The following is a 20,642-nucleotide window of genomic DNA, read 5'->3' on the forward strand; positions in this document are numbered from 1 at the left end:
CCAGCGGGTAGTGATCAATGGCTCGATGTCTGGTTGGCAGTCAGTTTCAAGTGGAGTGCCCCAAGGATGAGTTCTAGGTCTGGTTTTGTTCAACATCTTTACCAATGACCTGGATGAGGGGACGGGTTGCACCCTCAGCAAGTTTGTGGATGACACTAAGCTAGGGGGAGAGGTAGATACGTTGGAGGGCAGGGATAGGGTCCAGAGTGACCTAGACAAATTGGAGGATTGGGCCAAAAGAAATCTTATGAGGTTCAATAAGGACAAGTGCAAAGTCCTGCACTTGAGACAGAAGAATTCCACGCATTGTTACAGACTGGGGATCGACTAGCTAAGTAGCAGTTTTGCAGAAAAGGACCTGGGGATTATAGTGGATGAGAAGCCGGATATGAGTCAACTATGTGCCCTTGTAGCCAGGAAGGCTAATGGCGTATTAGAGTGCATTAGGAGGAGCATTTCCAGCAGATCTAGAGAAGTGATTATTCCCCTTTATTCGGCACTGGTGAGGCTACATCTGGAGTAATGTGCATTAGAGAGGGTCCAGTGGAGGGCAACCAAAATGATTAGGGGGCTGAAGTGCATGACCTGTGTGGAGAGGCTGAGGGATTTGGGCTTACTTAGTCTGCAGAAGAGAAGAGTAAGGGGGGATTTGATAGCAGCCTTCAACTTCCTGAAGGGAGGTTCCAAAGAGGATGGAGAGAGGCTGTTCTCAGTAGTGACGGATGGCAGAAGAAGGAGCAATGGTCTCTCATTGCAGTGGGGAGGTCTAGGTTGGATATTAGAAAAACTACTTCACTGGGAGGGTGGTGAAGCACTGGAATGGGCAGGTGGTGGAATCTCCCTCCCTACAGGCTTTTACGTCCTAGTTTGACAAAGCCCTGGCTGGGATGATTTAGTTGGTGTTGGTCCTGCTGTGCAGGGGGCTGGACTCGAGCTCCTGAGGTCTCTTCCAGCCCTAGGATTCTATGATCCTAAAGCTCTTAGGACTGAGCAAATACTAGATTTATGTACACTAGGGATGTAAGCAACTAGTCGACTAGCCGATAAGCCAGTACTTATTGGGTAGTTAAGTAGCGACTCCAGTAGTCGCTTCTTTCACTTGCTGCCTCTATCAGAGAGAGGCAGCAAGTGGGAGTGGAGGGGAGAGCAGGAGCCGGTGCTGGTGGGAAACCATCTCTAAGCTGGTTCCCCCCAGCACCGTCTCCATGGGGGGCAGGGGAGGCAGAGGCACAGCGGGAACAAGGTGCGAGTGGGGACTGCTTCAGAAGCATCCGCAGTAGGAATCTGCACCAGTGGGGACTGCTTCAGTCGCCACTGGTGCAGATTCCTACTGCGGATGCTTCTGCTTTTGAAATGTACAAGAGTCCTCTGGGGGTCTTGTGTGTTTCAAAAGCAGAAGTGCTGTAGGGAATATGGGGCGAGCAGGGACTCAGTCAGTCCTGCTTGCCCTGTGCTCTCTGTGTGCCTTTTCCTCTCCACCCCCTCCCCGCTGCCTCTTCTAGAGGCAGCAAGTGAGGGGGGGGACCAGAGCCGGTGCTGGGGGGAGCTGGCTTAAAAGCCTGTTTCCCCCAACACCATCTCCGGGATGCCTCCTGCCCCCGCCCCCTCTACCTCTGTCAGAGGCAGTGTGGGAGATAGGGGACACTGCTGCGAAGTAGCTCCTGTCTGCAGGGGTCCCAGCAGGGAGCTGAACCCTCCATGTGCCCCCGCTGACAGGGGCTGTTGCTGCCAAGCAACCTCTGCCCGCGGCCAGCCCTGGCTGCCATGAACAGGGGCTGTTGCTGGAGCATCCCCTGTTCGTGGCGGACAGGGCTATCCACCGCAAATGGGCTGCTGGACTCAGCGTGAGCTGGGATTGAGCAGTCCCGATTTGCACTGATCGCTGTGACTCTGCATTTTAAATGCAGTAAGAGCCCAGCGGCTCTTTTACAAAATGACATGGAGTTATGTACATGTGAATTAAGACACAGTTGTCAGCCTCTATTATGCTGTATTGTACTGAAACTTTTGAACATGTAATTCCTGGGGAAAACATTATCCCAATATATTAGTTTGAATGCTTACCATAAGCTCTACTTAACTTTGTTTTTCTGTCTTAATAATAGGTGCAGGTTATCATTCTGAATCCAAAGCTAAAGAATACAAACATGTTTGCAAAAGAGCCTGTCAAAAGGTATGACTTCCCTAGTTCCAAACTGTTTTCTTTAGAGGATCAGCAGGCTTCTAACAAACCTGAGATTTTTACTAGGGTTTAGTTTATAAAATGATTTTGATCAAGTCTGTAAAGTTTTGAGCTGTTTTGTGAGAGCTTGTTCAGAAGCTCATAAAGTGTGGTCTGCACAAAATGTTTATTTTGGGATTCACATACGCTCTCATATATTGGATACAATTATGGATTGAAGGGTTTATATTTCTGTTAATAAAAAAAAGAGCAATTTAAAAAAAATGAAACAGGAACAACTGTGCATTCAGTAAGAGAAGAATAGTAAAATTTCAAGAAAAGTGTGATTTGAATAACATCAGTTTTTTGGGCAAATTCGGTGCCAAAATTTTTTAAAATTCTGCATATTTTATTTTTCAAAATAATACAATGTAATCACACCAGTGTCACTTATTTTTGGAAATTTATTTAAACTACCGTACTAAAAAAATCACAATAAGTATTCAGCATTTCCTAATCACATGAAAGTTAAGTTATAATATTTGGTAACTAAGACCCTGCATTCCAGTTATAATCCTGTATTTTCATTAAAATTACTTTTATTTTGGTGTTTGATGTTCAATAGAATGTTTCTTCATATTGTTCAGACTTTCACACAAGAAAGTTGTATGATTTTGCTAATATTATTCTGCATTTTTTTAAATGGATAAATAAAATAGATCCTAAGTTGTAATCCAACCCCATTGCACCTTTTGTGGGGTGGTGGGGGGGGAAGCTAGTAAACACCTTGACGGATAGGGATGGGCAATAAGCAGCCATTAGCCCTTGGTGGTTGACTGGCACCTTATTTACCTTTATGTCCTCAGGTATGGCTGTTTGCGGCTCCCATTGGCCGTGGATCGCTGTTTCCAGCCAAAGGGAGCTGTGGGAAGTGGTGTCCTGGTCCACATGGCTTCTCACAAACCATGTTAGCAGGGGTACAGCGATCCACAACCAATGGGAGCTGCAAGTGGCTGTACTTGCGGATTTGAAGGTAAATCAAGTGCCGATGTCCTGCCAGGAGCTAACCCTGATGAACTGCATTTAGCCTGGGGGTTGCTTATTGCCCACCACTAACATAGACTTTCCTAGCTGAGGATTCAGTTATTGTAAATGGCAGTAAGGCTCTTTTACTCCACTCTGGCAAGGTAAAAGAGCCTTAATTGACTAAGAATGGGAACAATTAATGAAAGTTAGCAGCCTGCCTGTTTTAGTTCTCACATTTCTGCTCTCGATGTCAGGATGGCGGTCGGTTTCTAGCGGAGTGCCCCAAGGTTCGGTTCTAGGACCGGTTTTGTTCAATATCTTTATTAATGATCTGGATGAGGGGATGGATTGCACCCTCAGGAAGTTTGCGGATGACACTAAGCTGCGGGGAGACGTAGATACGCTTAAGGGCAGAAATAGGGTCCAGAATGACTTAGACAAATTGGAGGATTGGGCCACAAGAAATCTGATGAGGTTCAACAAGGACAAGTGCAGAGTCCTGCACTTGGGACGGAAGAATCCCAAGCATAGTTACAAGCTGGGGACCAACCGGTTAAGTAGTAGTTCTGCAGAAAAGGACCTGGGGGTTACAGTGGATGAGAAGCTAGATATGAGTCAACAGTGTGCCCTTGTAGCCAAGAAGGCTAATGGCATATTAGGTTGCATTAAGAGGAGCATTGCCAGCAGATCCAGAGATGTCATCATTCCCCTTTATTCGGCTTTGGTGAGGCCGCATCTTGAGTATTGTGTCCAGTTCTGGGCCCCCCACTACAAAAAGGATGTGGACGCATTGGAGAGGGCCCAGCGGAGGGCAACCAAAATGATTAGGGGGCTGGAGCATATGACTTATGAGGAGAGGCTGAGGCACTTGGGTCTGTTTAGTCTGCAGAAGAGAAGAGTGAGGGGGGATTTGATAGCAGCCTTCAACTTCCTGAAGGGAGGTTCCAAAGAGGATGGAGAGAGGCTGTTCTCAGTAGTGACAGATGGCAGAACAAGGAGCAATGGTCTCAAGTTGTGGTGGGAGAGGTCCAGGTTGGATATTAGGAAAAACTATTTCACTAGGAGAGTGGTGAAGCACTGGAATGGGTTGCCTAGGGAAGTAGTGGAGTCTCCATCCCTAGAGGTGTTTAAGTCTTGGCTTGACAAAGCCCTGGCCAGGTTGATTTAGTTGGAATTGGTCCTGCCTAGAGCAGCGGGCTGGACTTGATGACCTTCTGAGGTCTCTTCCAGTTCTATGATTCTATGATCTATGATTCACACAGCCCTATGCCTCCAAGCCCAGGATTGAGCAACAAGGACAAGAGGGACAGAGGGAGTCTCTCGCTCATTCACATGCAGGCAGGCTCCCAGCCCCAACCCCTTAATGCCTCTCTCTGGAGGCAGGCATGCCTAACCACCCTCGTCCTCCCCACAGTGATCTGCCCTCTGCTGCCGGCTGCTCCCAGCAGGCACACTCAGGTGGCTGCAGTAGTGGCATGTGTACCCCACAAATTTCTTTGCTTCCTCTTTTTTTTTTTTTGTGAGGGAGCCAAGAAATCTGTGGGGTTTATTAATTCTGTCTCCCTTCAGGGCACTGAATTTCGCCAGGAGTACCAAAGGATTGTGGTGTGTACTATACCTGTTTGATGTACACAGAAAACTATGTACATCTTCTGTTTCTTTCAGAGGGCTGCAATATATGTGAATTATAAAAGAAAAGAGTGGTGGGTCTCTGCTCATGCAACAATTTTGGTTCTAGGACTTTTCCAGATACACATACAAATTGTGGTTTGTTTTTTTTTTCATTTCATATCATGATGAGGGATGTGAGGGGTTACCTGATTACCTGATTAACCAGTCCCTGGGAGAGGGACTGGAGTGCCTCAGACAAGCCCCTGACTGTGTGTGTGTGTGTGTGGGGGGGAGTCTGGGCACTCGGCAGGCAAGGGTACTCCTGCGTCTGGAGTAGCCACTGTCCATGGGGAGCTCAGGGGCCCTGCAGGCAGGGGCTGTACCCAATGTGGGGGTTGGCAGCTGGAAAAGCCAACCGTAAACACAGCACAAGACTGGGAGTTGGCAGCGGCCGCAGCTCTGCAGGCTGGGGGCCGCTTCAGCGAAGCTGGAGTGGTCCCCAGTCCTGCATCCTGCTTTAGTCAATTAACCAGTTAAGCACTAGGCAAACCTAATGTTTAACTGGATAACTGATTAACTGGGATTTTACATCCCTAAGCCTGATTCCAAATCATGTTTTCATGGTACCCCTTCTTGCTGCTTAATGGCTGGCTGTCAGTCACTGGTCAGGGTGATATATGTCTAATATGTGTGGTCTGAGACAATAGCTTATTTATGGAAGATCCAGCTGCCTATAGATATCTGACTGACTTGGATATTTAAATGGGGGTTTTATAGTGATTTTATTGCTTTCCTCCATAAGGATATGAGAAATCGTCATTTGGCCAAGATACTACAGCAAGTCATTGATAGAATTTGGAATAGTACATGAGTGTGGAGCAGAAGTGGAAGGATAAATTAATCTAATATGTCTCTGGGTTAGTGCAGCAGTTGCAAATTGAATACTGTTAAAAATAAATGTATTAATTTGAAATCACTAAGTGTGTGAATGAAAACAAGTCATCGGTGGTAGCGCATCTGTTCATGCTAGCCATAACTTTGTCTACTTTTGTGTCATAGACAAAGTACAGTAAAACCTGCTCTATCAGGAACTTAAGCATCCGGAAAACTGTAGAAGCCGGCAAATTTCTCATGCCGGGAAAAGCAAAAAACCAAAAAACAAACAAACAAAAAAACCCAACAACAGCAACAAAAAGGGAACTTGCCCTTTAAGTGCCAGGCTGCTGCTCAGATAAGTGTGCAGCACGTACCCAGGGGAGGGGCGAACGTCAGCTGGAAGCAAGCAGCAAGCATCTTGGCTCCCCCTGCAGCTCCTGGCAGCCCAGCCCCACCTCCCCCCTGCACCATCTCCACCTCCCCTTCCTCCCCCCCAGCAGTTCATGGCTCCCCTTAGCAGGCAACATCCCAGCCTTTGCACAGCTCTTGTGTCCCCTCCCCCCTGTAGACCCTGCATAGCTCCTGGCCCATGCTCCCCCCGCCATCCGCTCGCAGATAACCAGTATTTTTATGTTACCGGCATGCCCTAATCCCCAGGTGTGCCGGATAACACAGGTTTTACTATACTGTGACACTGGAACTGGTGGTCTGTAGTAAAGGCACTGGGATTTGTGTTGCATATGAATTATACAGTGTGTGAAATAAGGACTCTTACAATTAGATGTTTGCCAAAGCTACCACTGTTATAAAACATAGCCACTAAATATATTAAAACTAGTTGTTTGCTTGTTGCCATTTGAAGTCCTAGCATACAGCCTTGTTTATAGTTGGTTGCAAAGTAGAATTTTCTGTGTTGCCAAAAATTTTGAAAATTTTCATCTGAAATTGAGACATCAAAAGCTCAAAAACTAGATTTTTCATAGGAGACAACACTGTGAAACTGAACTGCAGGAGAAACAAAATGGGGTTTTTCAATTTGTTCCCTGAGGGCTCCAACTAGTTGGTCTGCTTAGCTTTCATCAACATTTTTTTATAGAAAATTGCTGTGAAATATCTTGGTTCAACCAAATCAATATCTGCAATAGGAAATTTGTTTTGGCTAACTCTGCTCATGCTTAAGCTGAGTCTCTTTATTCTACTTCCTAAAAAGTGTTTTTCTTAGAATTTGCATAACAATATTTTATGGGGTAACTGGATTAATGGGTTTTTTTCTAGTGTAACTTAATACTTGTTTAATTAAATTCTGGGTGTTTACAGTTTGACTTAGATTTGATTATAACATAACCGTTCAAATGGGAAACTTGACTTCTAATTAGCTGGATATATATATGGCCTATATATTACATGTTTTGTAGATTATTGCTGATGTGGAGTTTACTGGATTCTTTTGTGAAAAGTGTGTGTCGAAATTGGAAGTAACTTGTAAAATGTCTGTGAACCTGCAGATATAAAATTATGTCTCCCTCATTGTTCGTAACATCCTTTAAAAAGTAACCCTCAGTGCATTGATAGTGGACTTGTATAGCTGAATTTTTCAGGGGTGTCTGAAGGAGTTGATTTATTTAAAATTTCCATCTCTCATTTCCAAATACCAATCTCAGTTTGTAATTAACGGAGTTTCAAAACATCCAATATAAATACAGTATGAGTAGTTTAACATTGAATTTCAGCTGTACCTGGTATATCTGTTTTGTGACAATCGTTTTCAGCTTACTTGCCTGAGACCTAGTCTATGTTACCGTAGGCTGTTGACCTAAGTTACACATCTTCATCTATGTGAATAATGTAGCTGAAGTTGACATATTTAGATTTACTGTGGTATGTCAACAGCCGACACTCTTCAGTTGACTCCTCTTACTTTTCTTATTGTGGTAGAGTACTAGAGTTGACGGGAGAGTGCTTGGAGGTTGATTTATTGCGCCTAGTATATATGTGATAAATTGACCTATACTGGATCGATTTCTGCCTGTTGATCTGGCAGGTAATGAAGACATGCTCTCTTAAGTTGTAGATTTGCTTGCTGTTAAATTTAATGCAAATTGTAACTTGAGAGATTCCATTTGGTTGCCTGAGGTAGGTTGCCAACATAAATGTTTGAGTAAGAACGAACTATAATTTGAGTTGGAACTAAGGATGCAGCCTTTGTTAGTTCTTGAGAGAGTTCTGAGGGAATTTACTATGAGTAGAAGTTTGTTCTAGGTGTGTGTTCAGCATGGATCTGGGAAATTACTACATGGCTCCAAAAGTTGATAACTTTTAGTATCACACTCGAACAAAGATCATCACTTGTTTACTTTGCATTTATATTGCTAAACTTGACAGAACTTGATTTTTATTTTTTATAATTTGAACAGTGATTATTTTCATTATTATTTTTAAGTGTTTTCTTTTTTTAAATAGATTTAAATGTTCAGAATTTCAGGAAGCTTGGGGAGGAGTTCAGGCAATTATTTAATGACCATAGATGGAGAGATGGAAAACATTAAAACTTTGTAAATTGTCAATATCATATGTTAAAAGATACAAAGTAAATATCTGTAAACTCAAGTAAGTTTTCAAGCAACCTTTTTCTTTCTGTGCTTATCTGTAAATTTTAGCTATCATTAATGGAAATATTTTTGACAGTGTTATTTAGTGAAAGCAATATTTATTGATGTTTACTGATTAAAAATATACTTTCAAATCTGTGTGTTGCTGACCTCTGGACAAACTTACTCAGTGGTGCAACTAATCATTTTAATAGCAGCAATTCTATATGACACTATATAGTTTAGAGTTGTTCTTTTGGTGTCAAAGTTTTATCATTAGTTCAAGTGTGGAGGGAGGCATACGTTACTATAAAAGTCAACTGTAGAGAAATTTTGCCAAGTGGAGTGTGATTGCATGATGCCAGGACAATAATACAATGTATTCACATCTTGTAAAGACTTTCTTCTCTGATAGTGCCCTCTGTCTTACTTGTCCTATTAGATTGGAAGTTTCTTGGGGTGGGGTTTATTTCTCGTTCAGTGCCAAGAAAATCATTACAATTAGCTATACAATAATTCAATCCAAAATCATCAACTAAAACTTCTGTTTTACAGGCAATTGAAAAACTACAGGCGGGTGCTCTTGCAACTGATGCCGTGACTGCAGCACTAATTGAACTAGAGGTACTTCTTATTTTTAATACAGGAATTAAACCTATAAACATGTTATTGCCATATATCCTATAGCTATATACAGCAACACATTTCAACTTGTAACTTACAGAGAATAACTCTTTCATTGCTTTAAATAAATCTCTCTGTGCTAAATTAAAATGTAGTTAGCAATCTGCCTTTCTGCCTTTGACTTTTTCATTGTCTTGCTTGGCCTTAATATATTAAAAATGTTTAGTTGTTTTCCCATAGTCATATTGAATATTAATTGATTATACATGTCAGCAGGAATAGCATCAAATTTGTTTTATCAGCCACTGTCACTAATATCTGGTAATTCTAAAAGTAAAGTGTTACCTGGAAATACAAGATTGATTCTGTCTTTGCCCTTATTCATTTCTGTCTCCTTACTATCTTATTAGAGTACAACATGCTAATGGCTTCTTGGATGAGATAAATGATGCTCTGATCACTTCTGTTCATTGAAGAGCCCATAGCACACTAGATGGTCCAAATTTCAATCTTATTTTTCTGGTGAAATTTCACATTGAGTAATTACTTTCTACTTTTCTTGGTAGTAGAAATAAAACCAAACCTCTACAATTTCGGTCAGAGTTACTCGTAACTCCTTCTTCTTTAAAGCTGCTGTGTAGTAGTAGTCCTGATGTGGCCTCCTTTGAAGCGGCACATACATCAGAGTGAATTATATTTTGCTTAGTATTTGGTACTTTTGGATCATTTTAGGAAGGCGTATCAATGTAAAGCTAAGTTGTTTCTTGTGAAAGTCATGAGATCAAGTTAAGGTGAATAGTTGTATTGTATTGTGGAGAAGTGGTGTAGATGATAGAAATTATTTCATTTTACATTCTGTTCCAAAATGGCATATTAATAAACTTTGTAGTACAGTAAAACTCCATTGGTCCAGCATCCAGTGCTCCGGCACTCCTGATGGTCTGGCACCATCGGGATCCCGGAACTGCTCTGGGCAGCCGGACAATTGGAGCTGCTCTGTGCCCGGCTTCCCCGATTCAGCTGCTGCTGAAACTGACCAGCAGCTTAATCGGGGAAGCTGGGGGCAGAGCAGCTGGAGTGCTGCCGGGTTGGTCTCGTAGCGCTGCCCCTCAGGGCTGCAGGACCAACCCGGCAGCACCCCCGCTGCTCTTGGGGACACCTGGGGCAGAGCAGCTGGAGTGCTGCTGGGTTGGTCCTGGAGTCAGCCGCTGATCAGTTTCAGCAGTGGCTGACTTGGGGATGCCTGGGGCAGAGCAGCTGGGGTGCTGCCGGGTTGGTCCCACAGTGCCGAGAAGCGGCGCTACGGGACCAACCTAACAGCACCCCAGCTGCTCTGCCCCAGGTGTCCCCGATTCAGCCGCTGCTGAAACTGACCAGTGGCTGACCAGAATCAGCCGCTGGTCAGTTTCAGCAGTGGCTGAGTCGGGAACGCCTGGGGCAGAGCCAGACTATCGGAAGCGGGGACTATGAGGGGCCTGGGGTGGCATCCCACCCCACCCCAGACCCTTCATAGCCCCCCCTTCTGATAGTCCGGCATATCTGATAATCCAGAACCCCCTGGGTCCTAAAGGTGCCGGATTATTGGACGTTTGCTGTAATTATGAATCTAACATGGTATGCCAATGTAAATAATTCTTTATTAGATTTTGGCTTAGGTTTGAAGATGACTGTTAGTGGATGCTTCCACAATTTGCTTTACATGTAACTTAATTTAGCTTATAAAATATTCTCAGAACACTCTCCTATTCCTTAAAGTTCTTTGCTTGATTTAAGATGGCAGATCTTGGTTTAGCACTCTTAACATCTTTCAGCAGAAGAACTAAAGATAAACATTTAAGACAACTAAAAAAACCTGTCTCTAGGGTATGCAGTGGGTTTTGCATTATCAAAGATAGTGGTTTTCCTTTTTATGATCACTTGATTTAACTTTTAATTCTGTGAGGGAATTTGTTTCCTATGTGGGAGCGTGGAGGTACAGTTCTCTAAGTATGGCCCTACCAAATTCACAGTCCAGTTTGGTCAATTTCATGGCCCTAGGATTTTTTAAAAAATTATATTTCATGATTTCAACTATTTTAAATCTGAAATTTCATGATGTAATTATAGGGGTTCTTACCCAAAAATGAGTGGGGGGAGGTCACAAGATAATGGGGGAGTTGCGGTACTGCTGCCCTTCTGCGCTGCTCGTGGTGGTGGTGCTACCTTCACAGTGGGAAGGCCAAAGAGCGGCAGCTGCTGACTGGGAGCCCAGTTCTGAAGACAGCCATTTTCAGCAGCAACACATAAGTAAGGATGGTGTGGTGTGGTATTGCCATCCTTGCTGCTGCCTTTAGAGTTGGATCCTTGTTCAGCAGTCCCCTTTCTCTGACTACCCAGCTCAGAAGGCAGCAGCCAGCGCAGAAGTAAAGGTGGCATGGTACGGTATTACTATTCTTACCTCTGTGGTGCTGCGAGTGGGGTGCTGCCTTTAGAGCTGGCTGCTTAGCCAATAGCCATTGCTCTCCTGTTGCCCAGCTCTGAAGGGAGTGCAGAAGTAAGGGTGGCAATACTGAGACCTACATGCAATTTTCTTTTGGGTGAGGATCTCCAATTTGAGTAATACTGCTCTCCCAGGTGAAATCTGTGTGGTATAGGGTTAAAGCACACAAGACCAGATTTCATGGTCTCTGATGCATTTTTTCTGGCTTTGAATTGAGTTGAGGCCCTAACTGTGAGAATGAAGAAAATTCATAGAACTGTTGTATTAATTACTGTAATACAAGTTAAATATACTCTTTTGTGTATTAGAATTAGTTGCTACTCAGCATTCTGATTGAGACCTATTTGAATTAGGAAGATAAACTAGTTTATTTGCTTAAGTGGCCTAGAAATTAAAGGTTTAACAAAAAAAAAATAATACATTGCAGGATACACAATTGTGTTTAAATGAATGTAGCTTGTTGACAGAGTAGCTTAAAGGAATTTAGGAGGCATTAACTGTTGACTCTGTTGCTGATGACTCTCAGCTGGATCAGTGTTCCAGTCCATATATCTTTAACATTCTGGGATATGACCATAGAAGTAAGCTGTTTGGAGAAGCATGGCATCTTGTGTTACAGATATGTTGTATCAAATGTTGAGCAGTTTTTACTGTCTTATAGTGAATTGTAATTGATTTCTTCAGGTAACATGAGCTACTGTATACAGAATAATATAGAAAATGTAATTCATATCTAAAATTTTTTGGTGGTGAATGGAAAACAAAAAGTTGTGACTCTTTGCAGGTGTGAGGATAATTATGGCTGTTTGTGTGGGGTGTCTGGAAGGCCATCCTCAATCTTGTAGTCACATTGTGACACCGTACTTACACTGAGTAGTTTCTGACATGACAAAAAGTCTAGACTACTTATAAAGTAATCTGAATAAAGTACAAAAAAAATCTTTCTAGCCTGCAACACCAGAATAAAATCCTGAGTACTGATACTATTTTTCATACTCTGAATGCTATAGAATAGACTCACCAACATCATGTTGTGCAGCAGGGGTTCCCAACCTTTTTCGGTCCCCATATCCCCTTGGCTTTTAGTAAACCTTCCCGTGCCCCCTATTCAATACGAAAGGAAAAAAATTCTAGACACTAGAATCCACAGCTTTTTTCACTAACTACTACTACTTTTGGAATATTTTAATTAGGATGATCTAGTTATTTACCAAATATTCCCCGTACCCCTTGATAAGCTTCTCTTACCCCCTGGGGGTATGCGTACTCCAGGTTGGGAACCCCTGTTCTACAGGCTTCTTTCCTCTAATCCCACTGAGGAATACTAACGGAAACTACACCATCTGCTCAAGAAACTCCCTGTTACAGCTTGGGACCAAATCTATACAAACACACCCTCAGAACCCCAACCAGGAGCATTCTGTCTGCTACTCAAGATACTTAAACCTGGAATTCCTGGATGTCCCATCATCTCAGACATTGGCATCCTTACAGTAGGATTATCCATCTATGTTGACTCTATCCTCAGACCCTGTGGTACTAGCATTCCTAGCTGTCTTTGAGATACCACTGATTTCCTAACAAAACTACAGAGCATCAGTAATCTTCCTGAAACAACATCCTGACCACCACGAATGTAAAAGCCCTTTACACCAACATTCCACATGAGGATGGACTACAAGCTGTTGGGAACACAATCCCCAATGATACCACAGCACACTTGGTGGCTGAGCTATGTGACTTTGACTTCACAGACAACTATTTACAACTTGGGGACATTTTATCCCTTCAAGTTACAAGCACTGCTATAGGTACCTGCATGGCCCCACAATATGCCAATGTGTTTATGGCTAATCTCGAACAATGTTAACTCAGCTCTCATCCCCTAGAACCCTTCCTCTACTTATGCTACGTTGATGACATCATCATCATATGGGCCCTCGGGAAGGAGACCTTTGAAGAACTTTACAGGGATTTCAACAATTTTCACACCACCATCAACCTCAGGTTGGACCAGTCCACACAAGAGATCTACTTCCTTGATACTACAGAACAAATAAATGATGGTCACATAAATACCACCCTGTACTGGATACCTACTGACCACTATTCTCATCTACATGCCTCTAGTTTTATCCAGGACACCTCACATGATCCATTGTCTGCAGTCAAACCTTAAGATACAATTGGATTTGTTCCATTTCCACACATTCTTAGGCATTCTTAGGCATTCTTAAAACCTAAATACCCACCTGGGGAAGAAAGGATACAAATTGACAGAGCTAGACAATTATCCAGAAGTCAACTACTTTAAGACACGCCCAACAAGGAAAATAACAGAACACCACTAATTATCACCTACAGCTCTCCAGCGCATCACTGCCAATCTATAGTCTATCCTGGAAAATGATCTCACTCTCACAGGCTTTGGGAGACAGGCCAATCCTCACCTACAGACAACCCTCAATCTGAAGCAGCCTTTCCTTTCTGGCAGCCACACATCACACCACAGAAACACTTACCTGGGTACCTATTCCTGCAACAAACCTGAAGACAAATCTGTCCACATATCTATACTAGTGACCCCATCACATAAGCCACACAATGAGGGGTTCATACAATTTCACATCCTCTAATTCTAATGTGATATATACCATCAAGTGACAGCAATTCCCCCCTGCCATGTATATTGGCCAAACCGGACAGTTGCTACGACAAAGGATAAATGGACACAAATCGGAAATGGTAACACACAAACGTGTAGGGAACATTTTAACCTACCTGGTCACTCAATCATGGATTTAAAAGTAGCCTTTCTTCTACAAAGGAATTTCACTAACCAATTACAGGGAGAGTCTGCAGAACTGGAATTCATCTACAGATTTAACACCATTACCCTGGGCTTGAACACAGCCATTAACTGGTTATTGCATTACAAAGCCAATTTCTTCTGTTTAACATCTGCATTTCCATGTCAAAAGCTATTTATGGGACTCATCCAGCCAACTTAGTCTATTAATCCGGCACCTTTAGGACCCAGGGGGTGCCGGATTATCAGATATGCCGGACTGTCAGAAGGGGGGGCTATGAGGGGTCTGGAGTGGGGTGGGAGGGGATGCCACCCCAGATCCCTCATAGCCCCCCCTTACGATAGTCCCGGCTCTGCCCCCGGCGTCCCTGATTCAGCCGCTGCTGGTCAGTTTCAGCAGCAGCTGAATCGGGGATGCCTGCAATAGAGCAGCTGGGGTGCTGCCGGGTTGGTCCCGCAGCGCCGAGTGGCAGCGCTACGGCACCAACCCAGCAGCACTCCAGCTGCTCTTAGGGACGCCTGGGGCAGAGCAGCTGGAGCGCTGCCGGGTTGGTCCCACAGCGCCAAAGGACGGCGCTGTGGGACCAATCCGGCAGGACCCCTGCTGCTCTGCCCCAGGGATCCCCGATTCAGCCGCTGCTGAAACAGATCAGCGGCTGATTCCCGGAAGCCCGGGGCAGAGCTGCTCTGCCCCGAGCTTCCTGGAATCAGCCACTGATCTGTTTCAGCAGCGGCTGACTTGGATGCCGGACTAATGGAGTTTTACTGTAACTAACTAACTAATCTGTTTTTTTTCCCACTCCAGTTCATCTGACTAAGTGGATTTTTCCCACAAAAACTTATGATTCTATATATTTTGGTTAGTCTCTAGAGCTCATAGCTCTTTTTCCAGTTTGTCTAGATTTAAAAAAAAAAAAAATTCTGTGTTTCACAAACTACTTTCTCTTCAGATTTTTGGAAGATCCAGCTATCTTTTTAGGCAAGTGTCACAAAAGATGGCGTTTACCAAGTTCTGCTTAATTACACAACTCCTATTACACAGAATTCCCGCCAGTCCAAGAGGCATCACTTCAAAGACTTGCTGAGGAACAAGATTTGCTCTTGATCTTTTATGAGTAAGCTGACAGTTTGCTTTTGGTATGCTGGCTGTTTCTTATTTCTGCAGCCTCTAAGCATAGAGAGAAGAGCATCTCTGCGTGACTACATGAACATCTCGAATGCAACAAATTCCACGATTAAGATAAAATATTAGCAGCTATGTAGGCAGAGTAGCTTACATGTACAAATGAATGAACAGGAACTAACTATGAATGCTGTTCATATAACCTAATGCTACATTGCTGAATTTTATACAGTGTCATCCATCATATTTGGCAACCTGATGTTGGCAGTATTGGTGAATGCGTTTCCTGGAACTTCAGTGAGCTGCATAATTGAATAAAACACATTAAGATGCTAACTCCAATGTCTGTTTGTTGCACTAGCAAATAAGTGGATACTTCATACCATAACATGCAAATATTCATTAAGGAAATGACCATTGAACGTTTGCTTTGTCATAATTCTGTTAGACACACAATTCTGATACCAGTTGCCACGTATAGGTTGACTGTCAAATTATTCTTGAAACACAGGAATGGGTTAACTTGTTGATTTATAGTGTACATTAACCAGCTAGTGGCTTTTTTTTTTAAATTAAAGATCGGAAGAATTCCACATAATTAAGCTTTTATGTATCTTTATAGCATTTCAGAGAGTTACTGTCCAGGTGCTGGAAAGAGGCAGTAAAGAACACCCAGATAAATATTTTAAGTATTAATCATGTGGTAGAAGGGGAAAAATAATCACAAGCAGAGCTAAATACTTTATTGATCAAAGATGTAAGTATGTACTTTGATTTCTGTCTAAACATATGATAGTCATAGTTTGTGCATCAATAGTAGCTTGTGTTCCTCTGATTTATTACGATGCTGTAAACAAATGGTACTTAAGTCAGGGCTCAGAACTGATTATTCATCCTAAAATGGAAAATACCATGTAAACAAATGCCAGATTTGTGTTTACTAGTGAAACTGCTTCACTTACTGTGTCTTAAATGTAGCATTTGAACTGGAAAGGACACTTTCAGTACATCTTACTAAATACCATAAAGAATCTAAAACAAATCTATCAAATGTTCAAGTCTAATTAATATTAGATTTGTGGTTTTCTGTCCTGCAAATCTGTTGCTTTCAATTAAATACTGAATTGAACTGTGGGATAAAAGCTATATTATACAACAACTTTAACTTGAGTATGTTAATAAGAAAAGATTAACCTCTGCAGATGTGCACTTTTGAAGCTAAAGTCTGTTTGTAAATTAACTGTTTGTACTTAGTTTTAAAATGAGAACCACGGCACTATTACAGTAATGTATTCTATATAAAACTGGAAAGTTAAAGAGGTTCTGACATTGTTTTTCAAAATTGTTAAATATAGTTAAATACAATAGTAAAATAATAATACTAATTCATAATAATAATGAAAACCTGGGCTCCATTTGCTTACAACTTCCTATTGTTGACTTGGCATAGAATGATGCATACATATGTGTTGTGCTTTGTGCGATTATCTGACTTTAATTGAAGGTTTTCTTCAAGAACATTTTAACTGACTGAACAAAATGGGACTTGATTCATCCCAGGAGGTCACTTTTCAGTGCCTCTAAACACCTCCAGACAGAAAGCAATTTTATAATCCTACTGTATAAATGGGGATGGTCTATACCAGTGGTTCCCAACCTCTGGTCTACGGACCCCTGGTGATCCCCGACGGTACTGCGGAGGGTCCATGGAAAGTTTAAAAATAAAGATTGGGATCACCGCAATGGGCCCAATCCTTTTCTTTCTTTTTTTTCCTTTTCCTTTTCCTTCTTCACCAAGGAGAGTGGGGTTTGTGAAATTTTAATAGATTGAAAAGGATCCCTATGCTCTGAAAGGTTGGAAACTACTGATCTATTCACATGTCCCTTAAATAGCATTTTGTATTCGAAGTGTGCATTAACAGACTTTGTCCAAAACTATATTGGTATGTCTACACTGAAAAGTTAATTCAAAATAACAGCCGTTATTTCGAATTAACTTTAATAGCGCTTAATTCGAATTTGGTAAACCTCATTCTACGAGGAGTAACGTCAAATTTGAAATAGCGAATTCTAATTAAGTGCTTTGTAGACACTTAATTCGAAATAGGGGGCCTCCAGCCCTTCCCAGGGAGCCCTGGTGGCCATTCTGGACACAACCAGGAAAACTTACTCTCCTCTCCTCCAGCCCTGGATCCATTAAAGAAGTAGACTCTGGCCACAGTGCCTGTGCCAGCTCTAAGCCTGCCAGCCCAGAGCCAGCAGTGGTCACCGGGGCCCCTGACCCAGTGGCCCCAAAACATGAGCCAGCAAGCCACTGGCAGCCAGCCCTCCACCGCTCCCCAGGAGCAGTGTGCCAGCTCCTAGAAAGTTGGAGAAAGTGAGCACCTTCCTGGTCCAAGGTGGAGATCATGGACCGTATTCAGGTTTGGGAGGGATGTCCCCAATGTCGATGATCTCCACACTAGACGGAGGAATGCAGCTGTCTACGGCAGGATAACTGCCAGCCTGGCCACCAAAGGCCACATGCGAACCCAGGAGCAGGTTTGCATGAAAATCAAGTTGGTTCAGCGAGACCCCCAACCCTGGGCCCTGAGCTTCCCCTCCTCCTTCTTCCCCCTTCCAGCTCCCTCCTCCCAGGTTTTCCTCTCCCCTCTCCCACCCTCTCTCTTCCCCTCTCCCACTTCCTTTTCCCAGTCTCCCCAGAGATTCATCCCCACCCCCGCAGTTTTGTTCAGTAAACCGAGTTTCTGTTTTTGAACATAAATGTCTTTTCTTTGACATCAGGAAGGGGGGGCTAGGGAGGGGTAAATGGAAGGATGTGAGGGAGGAATGGGGCACGAGCCCCCGGTGGGGAGGACCAAGGTGGCTCTGAGGGTTCCTCAGGATGGACACTCTCCCGCAGGACCTCCTGGATCCTGTCAGCCCCCCAATGGACCCTCCCCGCATGGCAGCCTGCAGCAAGTGCAGCAGGGCTGATGGCAACGACCGCACGAGACACACCAGTGTGTCCAGAGGTAGCTCTGGCTCCATGTGACCAAGTGCTGTGGTGTCCCAAGTGCGGGCACTCCGGGCACTCCAAGACAGGACTGCTTTGCTGTCCCTCATCGAGGTAGACAAGCAAGCGGGGACCCTGAGAACTGTCTGTCCGGGGTGGGCGTAGGGTCCCGTTAAGCACGGAGCTCAGTTAGCCTAAGGCAGCAGCCCCACACGCTAAGTCCTAACCTGATGCCCTGCCAGCACTGGTTCCGGCCAGCCTTAACTTCGGTTCAGGGTCCACTCAGTGTGGACGCGCTATATCGAAATAGCAAAGTGCTGTTTCGAAATAGTTTTTATGTAGATGTGTTAATTCGAATTAACTTAATTCAAAATAGTTAATTCGAATTAAGCTAACTCAAAATAGCGCTGTAGTGTAGGCATACCCTATCAAAGATAGCTGAAGTGTTGCTTTAATGCATGTTGAAGTAGAGCACTATAACTATTTGACTAAGTGTAATTCCAGGACTGTCAAAGATGAGAAACTTCTACAAGCATTCCAACTTTGACCACAGCTAAAAATATTAGTATGTTGTGAAACTGTCAGATATTATAAGTGCATCCTGAAGAAGAGAAGCAATCAAAAAAGAATATGATAGCTTCAGTAGTTTAGGAGCAAATACAGTATGAAGTACAACTTTTTTGTTGAGAATCTAATGTTTATTTTAGAATCTAAACACCCTGAAAACATGAGGGAGGAAATACTTTTGTTCTCTTGATTTGTGTTGTATGCACAGTATACCTAGTTAGCTTCAAGAGACACGTCCATGATGGATGTGTGGCTTCCCTGCCCTCAAAAACATGAAATGGCACTACCTACCTATATTAGATTTGGCATATATATATTTTTTTTAATTTTGAGAAATGTTAGATGTATTTTTTGATGTTTTCTATTTTCATTTCAATGTTCTTATTTGCTGGAAATCATGGATGTTGGACAGTTAACTTGATAGTTGACATTGAGATTCAATGAGTTAAAAGGTTATAAACCATTAAGTCACGAACTGCCAATACCACATGTCAAAACATATAGAATAAATATCCTTAAATAACTAATCATAGCAATTTTTGCAGTTTTTTTCCTATTGCATTTGCAACCAGCCGAATTCAAAAGTCTAAATCACTGGATTTTAATTCTTAACTTCTCAGGCAGCATTGTTTTTATTGACTGTCTATAAATTTCAATGATCAGTGGAAATATTTTCTCATGGTTTGTTTCTGTAATGCCAGATTGGCATTTGCTGGTGTTTACCAATTTAAAAAATGTATTCCTTCGAAGTCTACATAAAGCCCACCCATCCTCCTCTGCTCGTCCCTCTCCCCCGTTGAGATCCTATTGTCTAATCTGAATTTCCCTTCTTTATTCAAGATTGCCATTTCTCACATTCTCATCCTTAGACTTTCCATCTTTATCTAAACAGCCAAAACCAAGATAATCCTTTTCTAGGGTGCTTTCATATGGAATTGGAAAAAAACTTGACTAACATTACTGAGCTAAATTCATTTTACCTCTCTCTTTAGATATGGTCTCTTATCCAGTTACAATTAGTTGTTTAATATCTCCATCAAACAGCTCTGTAGTGCAGTGGTAAGCAGCCTGTGGGCCAGATGCAGACCATAGGGGATCTATGTATGGCAAATGAGACGATTTTCTTTACCATTGCCCATGTACAGGTTTGCCAGATTTTGCTGGTTTCCATCCATGTAATTCTTTCCTACTGCTATTACTAAAGTGGTACATACATAAAGCAAGGGCACATAAAGTGAGGCGCACACAACATTGACTGTAAGAGACATGCGCTGCCTGTGCATGAAGTCAGAGCGCTGCTACAGTTCAGACAGCACATCCCACAAATTCTAGGTATGTAAGTGCAGTTAGCAAAAATACTTGTCTTGGTTACGACAATTTTGCAGCCCAACGAAATGAAGGAGAGCCACTCATATGGCCCATACACTCGCCTAGGTTACAATCATTGCTTTAGTGCCACTCTAGAGGCAGTTTTACTTCAATCACAGACATGGAGATGCAAAACTTTACAGGGAGAAGATGTGTTAGAAGATTTGGATTTAATCTTTTCTTCCCTGTTCTCCCCTCCCCGATCCTTTTAGTTTGTGTTGGACGATCTGACACTTTCTATATGTCTTGCTGGTAACTCAAGTGTAGGGATGCAAAATCTCATTTAAAATATTAATTGGTTAGTGTTAGACTATATGTGAACCGGTTAACTAGCCCATCGTGCTGTACCGCAAGCAGGGGGTTGGCTGGAGTAGCCCCCTGCCCATGGTGTGGAGTAGGAGGGGGGCAGCTTTAG

At 42.9% G+C, this 20,642-nt stretch overlaps 1 protein-coding gene across 7 annotated transcripts in view; it reads left to right on the forward strand.

Annotated features, from left to right (window-relative positions):
* TASP1 (taspase 1) overlaps positions 1 to 20,642 on the forward strand; it is a 156,926-nt gene that overhangs the window by 16,854 nt on the left and 119,430 nt on the right. For 6 of the 7 annotated variants that reach the window (XM_075925647.2, XM_075925649.2, XM_075925648.2 and 3 more), the window contains 2 exons: positions 2,106 to 2,173; positions 8,818 to 8,886. In XM_075925647.2, coding sequence (XP_075781762.1) covers positions 2,106 to 2,173; positions 8,818 to 8,886 — 137 coding nt within the window. The remainder of the gene's footprint in view (positions 1 to 2,105; positions 2,174 to 8,817; positions 8,887 to 20,642) is intronic. The other variant, XM_075925650.2, reaches the window with a different exon arrangement.

The sequence above is a fragment of the Pelodiscus sinensis genome, chromosome 3, assembly GCF_052426305.1.
Source record: "Pelodiscus sinensis isolate ZL-2025 chromosome 3, ASM5242630v1, whole genome shotgun sequence".
NCBI classification, from domain to species: domain Eukaryota; kingdom Metazoa; phylum Chordata; order Testudines; family Trionychidae; genus Pelodiscus; species Pelodiscus sinensis.